This window comes from Bipolaris oryzae (genome assembly GCF_000523455.1).
Source record: "Bipolaris oryzae ATCC 44560 unplaced genomic scaffold scaffold_351, whole genome shotgun sequence".
Classification (NCBI taxonomy): Eukaryota; Fungi; Ascomycota; class Dothideomycetes; order Pleosporales; family Pleosporaceae; genus Bipolaris; species Bipolaris oryzae.
In genome coordinates this window covers 349-10,028 of record NW_006911627.1, presented here as the reverse complement: position 1 = coordinate 10,028, position 9,680 = coordinate 349, and the positions used below count along the sequence as shown (strand labels likewise).

At 53.1% G+C, this 9,680-nt stretch overlaps 6 protein-coding genes across 6 annotated transcripts; 3 read left to right on the top strand and 3 right to left on the bottom strand.

Annotated features, from left to right (window-relative positions):
• Window positions 1–398: 398 nt before the first annotated feature.
• Window positions 399–659, bottom strand: COCMIDRAFT_110743 (uncharacterized protein; the record flags this gene model as incomplete). Its single annotated transcript, XM_007695572.1, has 1 exon — window positions 399–659. One exon carries the CDS (start codon window positions 657–659, stop codon window positions 399–401), a length of 261 nt encoding a protein of 86 aa, XP_007693762.1.
• A 567-nt stretch (window positions 660–1,226) lies between these two features.
• Window positions 1,227–1,607, bottom strand: COCMIDRAFT_110751 (uncharacterized protein; the record flags this gene model as incomplete). The annotated part of the gene is made up of 2 exons (XM_007695571.1): window positions 1,227–1,340; window positions 1,413–1,607. The coding sequence occupies 2 exons, from the start codon at window positions 1,605–1,607 to the stop codon at window positions 1,227–1,229; spliced, it is 309 nt and encodes a 102-aa protein (XP_007693761.1).
• A 298-nt stretch (window positions 1,608–1,905) lies between these two features.
• On the top strand, window positions 1,906–2,973 carry COCMIDRAFT_110750 (uncharacterized protein; the record flags this gene model as incomplete). The annotated part of the gene is made up of 3 exons (XM_007695570.1): window positions 1,906–2,011; window positions 2,074–2,605; window positions 2,661–2,973. 3 exons carry the CDS (start codon window positions 1,906–1,908, stop codon window positions 2,971–2,973), a joined length of 951 nt encoding a protein of 316 aa, XP_007693760.1.
• Window positions 2,974–3,400: 427 nt separating this feature from the next.
• COCMIDRAFT_110745 (uncharacterized protein) lies at window positions 3,401–4,281 on the top strand (the record flags this gene model as incomplete). Its single annotated transcript, XM_007695569.1, has 2 exons — window positions 3,401–4,054; window positions 4,192–4,281. 2 exons carry the CDS (start codon window positions 3,401–3,403, stop codon window positions 4,279–4,281), a joined length of 744 nt encoding a protein of 247 aa, XP_007693759.1.
• A 382-nt stretch (window positions 4,282–4,663) lies between these two features.
• COCMIDRAFT_110746 (uncharacterized protein) lies at window positions 4,664–5,074 on the bottom strand (the record flags this gene model as incomplete). The annotated part of the gene is made up of 1 exon (XM_007695568.1): window positions 4,664–5,074. A coding segment is annotated over one exon (411 nt), but the record flags the coding sequence as incomplete, so codon positions are not given.
• A 1,104-nt stretch (window positions 5,075–6,178) lies between these two features.
• Window positions 6,179–9,335, top strand: COCMIDRAFT_110748 (uncharacterized protein; the record flags this gene model as incomplete). The annotated part of the gene is made up of 5 exons (XM_007695567.1): window positions 6,179–6,646; window positions 6,745–6,876; window positions 6,933–7,807; window positions 7,864–8,297; window positions 8,344–9,335. 5 exons carry the CDS (start codon window positions 6,179–6,181, stop codon window positions 9,333–9,335), a joined length of 2,901 nt encoding a protein of 966 aa, XP_007693757.1.
• Between the last annotated feature and the right edge of the window lie 345 nt (window positions 9,336–9,680).

The window sequence follows — 9,680 nt, the reverse complement described above, 5'->3', positions numbered from 1 at the left end:
CCAAGGCAGCTCTCGTTGTGCAGACTCGAGTTTGGCCTCGTTTGGAGAGATTGATGTGGATTCTCCAAGGCACATGGATATAGCACAATGAGTAGCTGATTGAATTTAACTTGAGAGTAGATGGTCAGAGAGTAGATGCTCGTAGAGCAGCAGGTGTGGGGAGGGGTGCAGCATGATCATGCGGGGTCGGCCCGAGCCTTTCATGTTTGCTTTTCCTGTGTAACATTAGTTGCATGCACATCTAGGCAATTACTTGCGCTATATAATATCATGTTTTTGACCTTACCCAGTGACTTTCCGTGTAAGGAAGACACTAAGACGCGGGTATAATCTGCAGTTGAAGGGATATTCTATCAGAAATAAGTGCCATGCCGACATTAAGCACTTCTCAGATAATATCAAATGTTCGTAACTGTTCCAATGATACAGAAGATGGTCGCTTCATTAATGCAGCTGAATGCAGCTAGTGTAAGAAGCCAACTATTACACCGTTCATCTAGCTGGTGGCTGCAAGCCCATTTACCGTTCTTGTTCGAAAGGTCCAGCGGGGAAGGAAAATATTTGTAAAGAATGAACATTCGAGCGCCCTGATTTGATGACACAGGACTGAGCATAGGAATATCCACATGGATATCGATTTGCTTTTCCTTGTTAGTCATCTCCAAGAGGGATATTCGTCCTGGCAGACATGAGATGTATGCACGCTAGTGGGGTTAACACCGGATAGTTTGGGGGAGAGGCGGCTACCGACATGGCCATGTCTTGTGCTCTTTGCCATACACATCGAGTCGTGTTTCTGAATTACTAGCGATCCATTCCACCATGAATCTCGTTTGATCGAATACCTGGAACTGTTCAGGTTTTCCTTGCTCTTTGAAGTATTCGAATGCTATCGTGATGCCGGCCGGACGCATTCATTGAACAACGCCAAAGGAAAATAGCGCATGCAAAACATGCAAGTATGTTTTCTTTGTTCGTATTCAACTCCGTTCAGCCGACTATGCCAATAGAATGCCACATTATATATGATGAGAAGTGGTGAGGTTGTCTGTTCTCCACTAGACGCCTCACCGCTACACTCCAAGCGAGTCTCGTGATAAGTGTAATGGTTGTATGAAGAAGTTCATGGAAAATTCGATATGAGAAATGAGCTTTTAATGAAATTGGGAGAGACTGAAGAAGGAGCAGACTGGGTCCAGAAATGATTGAGTTGTGGGTATGCAACCTCAAGCTCGCTCAGCCTGATCCATCAGCTTCATCACGTCTTCTTCTTTGAAGCGATGCATGAGCTTAAGCGATGACGCTGAAGTTTCTTGAGATTCAGCCTTGTCGATGTGGATCTAGTCGAACATTCAGGTACTCTTCAGGAAAGCGTACATATATATAGACAGAGATGGTCCAAATTGGCTTACCACTGGGGTATCAAATTCGTACAAGTTTTTCCACTTGTCCTGGCCCTGTTCCATGACATTGATCTCGTGGTACTCGAGCGGGCGCTTTGCCTTTAGATTGTGAACAACAGTTTTTGCATCGTCACAAAGGCTGCATGGGGTTCGGGTGAAGAAGGTGATGCGGCAGGCGAGTAAGCGAGATGTAGCGCGCAACATGGTAGGCGGCTGCGGCGCGAAGCAAAGCGGCCGAGAAGCATCCAGCAACAGTCGTCGGACCCCAGATGGAAGAAGTGCAGAGTTTGGTTGCGCCTTGGCTGAGCACCAAACGGGGACGACTCGTCCACACAGAAGCAAGGTCCGCGCTTGGACCCCAGCCTATGACATGATGGGGTGCAACGTTCCAGAATATTCCGACGCGCGAGGTGAACATCTGGGGCTCACGACACCAACGTAAAGAGCGCGCACTCGAAGTCTAATACACGCTCGGTTTTGTGCAATTCCGAGGATCTCTACCATGGCGAAAAAGTGCGTTCACAAAGGGTGCGGCAAGACGTACGAGGACGAAAACGAAGAGTGCGCCTACCACCCAGGCCCACCAGTCTTCCACGAGGGGCAGAAAGGTAGGTCAGCATGAGATGACGCTTTTGAATTGGACCAGATGGACTGATTCACAGCAATCTAGGCTGGAAATGCTGCAAACCTCGCGTCTTGACGTTTGATGAATTCCTCGCAATCGAGCCTTGCACAAAGGGCAAACATTCCGATGTAGACGACACGCCTGCGCCCGAGCCTGTCGAGACTCCCGATATACCCAATGGCACAGCAGTGAATCTAGGATCGCTCGACGAGTCTCTTCCCCCGCCTGCGCCTCGAGTACCTACTGCACAAGCTGCACCCAAGCCCACAGCCTCGCCTGCCCCACCCCCAGAGTCCGAAGATGACGACCCAAGCATAGCAGTGAAGGAGGGAATGACATGCAGGAGGAAAGGGTGCGGTGCGGTGCACAAAGGAGGTGATAGACAAGGGGAGGGCTGTGTACATCATCCTGGTGCGCCAATCTTCCACGAAGGCAGCAAGGGATGGAGTTGTTGCAAGAGGAGAGTGTTGGAGTTTGACCAGTTCATGAACATTGAAGGCTGTAAGACAAAGGACAGACATCTGTTTGTTGGCAGTGGCAAGAAGAATGAGGGTGAGGAGAAGCTTGATACAGTCCGGTGAGTAGGCTTTTTTTTGATGGTGCTCGAGAACGGGCTTCTGACCATGTGACAGACACGACTACTACCAAACGGCGACTTCAGTGGTTGCATCTCTCTACCTTAAGAAGATTGATAAGGCGACTGCAAGGGTTGAATTCCAAGCGTCGAGTGTGAAACTTGATCTACCTACTAGCGATAGTAAGCGCTACCAAACTGAGTTTCCCCTATTCTCGACGATCAAGCCGGAAGAGAGCAAGTTCCGGATCCTAGGGACCAAGCTTGAGATGACTCTCGTCAAGGCTGACGGGGCGAGCTGGCCAGTGTTGAGGAGTGATGAGAAACCTACTGGTGAGATGATACAGGTCGGCAGGGCCGGGCGGGCCTAGGAACATGGCGGCAGTGCTAGTGACGAGGACACGGTTAGCGTAGAGCAAAAGCATAGCATTTACAAGCACGAAGTTATGAGCATCAAAGTTTTGCTTGCCAAAGTCTCCATGTGTTTGTGTACAGTAGATTAGATTGGATGTGCATATCGGAGATGTGCTTATTAATCATGACGTACCTTCCCCTCAGTGAATCGGCGTTTATGCAATCCGAGTGCGATATGATGCCACTGGTGGATTGGTAAACATATACCTCGGATTGGCCTCTGGATTGCCGTTATAAGAGGGTAATAAGTGAGCTCTTGGTCGTGGAATCGTGAACAGATATCAATATATATATATACAGAAAAACTTGTCTGTTCATTCTTCTTTGTTCCGATATCACACATTGTCTGGGGTTTTTTTTGCGAATCACATTACATCACACATGATGACCTCGAGGCTGATTGCAGTTGTTGCCGGTGTCGGGCCTGGGACCGGGGCATCCGTAGCCCGCAAGTTCTCAGCCAAGTATCCCGTAGTGCTGCTCGCGCGCAAACCGGAGAACTACGAAAGCCTAGCACAGGAAATAAACTCCAAGGGGGGCAAGGCGATTGGCATCAGCACTGACGTGTCAGACGCAGGCAGCCTGGAGAGTGCGGTGGCGAAGATCAAGGAAGAATTTGGAGCAGATGTGGGGGCAGCAGCGGCCATTTTCAACGCGTCTGGTGGGTTTCTTCGGAAGCCGTTCCTGGAGGTTGGGGCGGATGTTTTTCAGGCCAGCCTGGGGGTTAGCGCAATGGGGGGGATTCTGTTCAGCCAGTCGTTCCTGCCTCTGCTGCTCAAGGGGGTGCAGCAGCAGTCGGAGTACGCTCCGTCGCTCATCTTCACGGGGGCAACAGCATCGGTGAAGAGCAATGCGCAAATGGCATCTTTCTCGACGGGCAAGTGGGCGCTGAGGGCGCTCAGTCAGAGCCTGGCGCGCGAATTTGGACCGCAGGGAGTGCATGTTGCGCATGCTATTATTGATGGAGTGATTGATATTCCGAGGACCAAGGAATGGCTCAAGGACATGCCTGCTGAGGCAAAGTTGAGTGCTGATGCGGTAAGTGTGTATATCTCCTGCGTATCCTCTTGTTTTTTTGTTGTTGTTGTTGTTTTTTGGCTCAAAAGGGGGGTTTCTTCTTCCTGCGAGCAATGTCGGAAAGGGACAATCCAAGGCTAATGGAGGGTGATGTGCAGATTGCGAATGATTACTGGTGGTTGCACACGCAGCCCAAGACCAACTTTACGTGGGAAATTGACCTTAGGCCGGCGGTTGAAAAGTGGTAGGAGGGGCGAGGTTGATGGTTTGGGAAAGCAGGCGCGAGGAGGGAACGGAAGCACGTGGGCGGGTGGAGGCATCTAGGCAATTAGAGTAGGATGGGGAATGGCGATTGGAAGAATAATCACGCAGTGCGCTCCACTCTTGTGTGGCACAGCATATGACGAACGTATCAGAGGGATATGCAGGTGTGGTTATGTTGCGAAGCCTCAGATGGGGGGATGGGGGGGGGGAGATGCACAGGTGTCACGTCTGCCGACAGTCGCGGTAAGCGGGGAGATGGGAGTGGTTGCGCGCCCACAGAGCAGAAGGTGGGCAGGTGGACAGACGGATTGAGCAAGATGCAGCTTATTAGGCATGTGTGGCAGCATGGGCAGCGCAGAATCTCACTCATGGGCAGCATGGGCAGCATGGGCACAGGAAGGCTGGCCAGGCTGAGAGTCTGGACGCATGTGTATGCACGACATGGCCCGCTAGGTCGAAGTGGGCGGCAGCGAAGAGGGGGCCCACAGCCCAAACGTTCCCCGCGCATACACGGCGAGCTTGAGCTGATAGCGGCCTTGCTATGCTCTGGATGGGTAGGGTGGAATGGCTTGGCACCACTCCCTCGTGTGCAGGGCCAGTTTGCCCATTCCACATGGGGTCATGCGAGGCCCGGCAGCGATAATGGCGACGGGCATGGCCATGTCCACACCACACGGAGCAATGGATTGCCATGGCATCACTCCGCGGGAAGGGCGACGGGCGACAACTCATCAGGCCCTCGGTCGGTCTGGCTGTCTGGCTGGCTGTCAGACGCCATGGTAGTCTGAGATGATACTGTATTTATGTACCTACATAGTATATGTACCATGTATAGCCCCGTCACCATCTAAGTGATGTATGGATGTATGTACCAGCAGGTGTGTGGAGCATGCGCAGGGCGCTCAATGGGGAAGACAGGGCCGAGAGGCTCATGTCATGTGAAAGTCGGAGGCCAGCCCACGTGTCGAGTCAATGCAAAGGATACAGACACGGACACAGGCTGCGACACGGACAGCGACGACGACGACGACGATGGCTGCGATCGGTAGATGGCTCCCACCCCTTGGGCGGGCCGCCGTCCAAGTCCATATCCGCCATGGCTAGCAGCTAGGCCGTGTGCTGGCTGGGGGGCATGACGTATCAGCAAGCATGACAAGCATAACGTCTTACGGCAGCGCGGCAGACAACCAAGGGCCGACGGCCGACGGGAGGCATCGCTTAAAGGACGGGCGACGCCAAGTTGCCCCGTTGCCCGCGCCCCGTCGATAGGGCAATCATGGGCGATTCGATGAATTGAATACCCGTCAGGCCCGCAGCAACACGACCACGCCCAGCACAGTCAGTGTCCAGCCCAGCACTCCCAAGCACCCCTCTGGAACCCCACGACCCGAGGCCAGACAGCCCCCCAGCCTGCCTGTCTGCCTGTCTGCTGTGCACGCTTCTCCATTGCAGACGACTCAAGTGCACCCAACCCCAACGCGCACCTTCGCAGCTGCGCCTTTGCTGCCGTCTGGCCCTGATTGTCTTCGCTTCCTCTGCGATCCGCCCCCTCCCCCAGCAGCCCTGCATCTGGCCTTGTCCCGCCCGCGCCCGCGCGCTGTGCACAATTGCCCCCCGACCACCCAGCGACGGCGATAGCAGTTGCGACAAAACGACAACCAGACGACTACCAACGCGTCTGCACCGCCGCCCCTACCTGTCCACCACCCCACCAGCCAGCCAGCCAGCCAGCCTCCCCAGGACTCGACCTCAAACCCACTGTTACATCCACCCTCACCAAAAAAAAGCTTGTTCCGACGACGCATCACCAAGGCGCACTCTGCTCTCTCCGACCATCCCCCCCCCCCCAGTTTGCCCTGCTGTCGCGCACTGCTTCCTCTCATGACTGGTGAGAATGCACCGCGGCTAACTGCACTGCCCATTTACGCTCAACATCAACAACCACTCCGTTCGCCACAATCACCGCCCGCCCAGCACCAGCACCAGCACCAGCACCACCAACAGCCTCACCAGCCTCACCAACACCAACAACCTCACCACCATCAACATCACCAACAGCAGCACTCACCCTTAACACAGCACTCCCCATCCACCGTCAAGGCATCTCCACAGCAAACTCCAGGCCCCCTTGATGCCACCAGCGGTAGTGCTGAACCCTCCGCGAAAAGAGGCATGCGCTCACAAATTGCATGTGCCAGATGTCGCCGAAGTAAAACCAAGTGTGAAAATGCTGGTCAAGGTACCACCTGCAAAGCCTGCGCAAACACCAAGCGCGACTGCATCTGGGACCACACTGCTGTCGCAACCACTTCGGCGCCACCCCGACGCGACAGCACCGCAGACTTTGATGTAAGTAAGTCATGGCAGCTGCCGTCTCGACAACCTGCTCGCCTCGTTACCACCTGCCCGTCCATGTACAACACGCTCCTAGTGCTGACTTCCACAAGGCCCCGCCAAAGAAACGTCGCAAGCTTCTAGCGACCACGGCCGCTGGCGTACAGCGTCCAATAGAAGGCCTCGGCACCTTTGAAGATGCCCTTCAGTCGCCTCTCCTCACTGCCCAGGTCTGGGAAGAGCTGGTAAATGCGCGCTGCCAACCCCCCCACCCGTATATATCTTTACTCACCCCGCCCAGTTTGACATTTACGAAAAACACTTCTCTATTGATTTCCCCTTTTTGCACAAGAGAACCTTTTTGAGTGCCGTGCAGCAGCTGCAGCCTTTGGCCAACTCGGCCGATGCCAAGACACAGGCACAATCGCAGCTCCACCAGCTATACCCACCTTTACTCCTGGCCTTTCTCACCCATACAGCCCGCTTCCATGACAAGCTTGTCCAGCAGACCGAAAATGACCCCATCAAGACTGCCGAATTCTATGCCCAGGCCACGCGCACGCAAATGGGTGCCGAAATCTTTGGCACCCCAACCCTAGAGAAGATCCAGACTCTCCTCATGCTGGGCTACTACGAATGGACGGCACTGCAAGGCCGAGAGGGCTGGATCAAAATCGGGACTGCCATTAGGTGTGCAATTGTCCTGGGATACCCGCATCTCGATGTCGATCAAAGGGGCCAGCCTGCTCCTTTAAGAGAAGGCGAGAGCCGGTTATCCGAAAAGGATCAATTCATTCTCCGCGAGACGCAGCGCCGCACCTTTTGGAGCTGTTGCCTCATGGATTCGTACCTCAGCTGGGGAGAAGACCGACCGCCAATGCTGGGGCCCGAGCACTTTCAAAGAACCCAGCTTGTTTGCAGCGACGGCGCATTCAATTATGGTCGCAAAGCGCGGACAAGACTGCTAGGCGAGGACGACGTCGCATATGCCAAGCGGAGAGCAGAGTGGGACGCACTTGCTCGACAGCACCGCAATGAGCAGAATGGGGATCGAGCTTCTCAGCTAGATGGGGGAAAGTGGGAGATTGGTGAACACGAAGCCGAACTCACATGGTACATAAAAGTCGTCATTGTTTTTGGCGAAGTGGTTCGGTGGTCGTGCAATAGTGGACGGCGGTATGCCATTGCATCTTCCGACTATGCATTAGCGGGGAGGGGCTAACAAATGACAGGCAAGAGGGCAAAAATGCGCCATGGCATTCGACCACGACGTTTAAGAAACTCGAAGACAAGCTCAAGCAATTGAAGCGTGACTTGCCTGACCATCTCCAATTGACTGCAGAAAATACCGAGGACCGGATCTACAACAACCCTGGAAAGTATGTTTCAATACATGCCATGTACACGCTATGCTTCGTTTGGCTGTACCGAGAGTACATGCCCACATCGCCATGGACTCTGACACACCCTCGCGGTCCTCTAGACGAACCACTCATTGACGAGCCTCCTCCTGACCCCGAGTATTGGATCAACCAAGCCAAGGACTGCGCACGGGCCTGCAGCGACTTTACCCAATTGCTACATACCATTGGGACTACCAGAGTTCACAGTGACTCGGTGCAGACGCCTACGGTGGCATTTGCTTGCTTCGCTGTTGGTATATGCAGTAAGTTCTTGCTTGAGTTTTGCTAAAGTTCTACTAACAATGATAGCCATTTACTGTCACTACTTTCCCAACATGGACCCGGACAGCATGCTTTCATCACGCCTCGAGCCCAGAGCTCACGACATTGCAAACGGTTTCCTGTTCCGTATCCTCAAACGCTTCAAGATGGCTCGCTCATGGCTCTGTGAACTCGCTGAGTGGCAACGGTACTACCGGCGCGAAAAGAAAAAGTACAGGGACTGTGGAGGTTCAGTCAGTGACTCCCCCAAGAGCAACAATAGCGATGGTGTTGGTGGGGGCGGACTGAAAGACTATGCGCAATTATTTGAGAGGATGCACAAGCAATTCGGCAAGACGGTCGATGACCACAGTAACTGGTCTACCAGAGACATTGACTTGGCCGATACCAGGTTATCGCACGATGACGATTCTGCCGAACAAACGTCGCCGCGCACGTCTGCTACTATCAAACCTGAGAAGGAAGGCACATTTGACAACACATCGAATCAACAGGAAACAGTCACAAACGCATTTACGCCTGTGAATCAGCATGGAATCCGAACGCCTCCAGCGACGCAGACTCCCACCTATGGTCCCCAAACGAACACTCATATTTACCACCCAGACTCTACACCACAATACCGAGGGCACCCACCGCAGCCAACTGCTACATACCCGTACGCAAGTGGCTCTGTTCAACCAACCAACATGCCAACGGCCAGGAGTGGGTTTGAGCCTGGCCCGAATCACTTCACACATGCAACGCCTATTCCCATAGAGGCTACATATGCTGGCTGGTCCTTACCAGGGCCAGTCAATATGCATGCAGCTAGGGCAGCGATAGAAGCGGGAGGCGCGCAAACATTCAACAATTCTACTGCTTTTGGCACGCTCATGTTGGGCGATGCAGCACTTTACGACACGACGCCAAACTGGACAGTGGGCGTTGAGGGCTCTACTTATGATAGCAATACCACCAACGCAACGTTTTACCCGCCAAGTGGTTCTGTACCTACTTACCAATACCAGCAGTCATGAGCTGTACAAAGAGACGAGATGGACGCATCCGGGAATAGATACTGGCGTTGGATATTCAACCATCAGTCTCCCAGCAAATGCTTCGGCATATAGTTGGTAGACATTTCTCTTTCCACTGTATATAAATTTCTTCTTCTCCAAGCGACATAAATCTGTCATTTTGGAATTCCTTTTTTTTGTTGTTGCCGTTGTTGCTGTTGTCGAGACCATAGGGCACACATCTGGTGTTTTTTTTTGATTAGGGAAACAACATACACATACGTAATGCGATGGCAACCTTGATTTTGATTTTTTTTTCTTCTTTCCCGACAATCGTTTTATCGCATTTTCAAAATCATCTCGAGA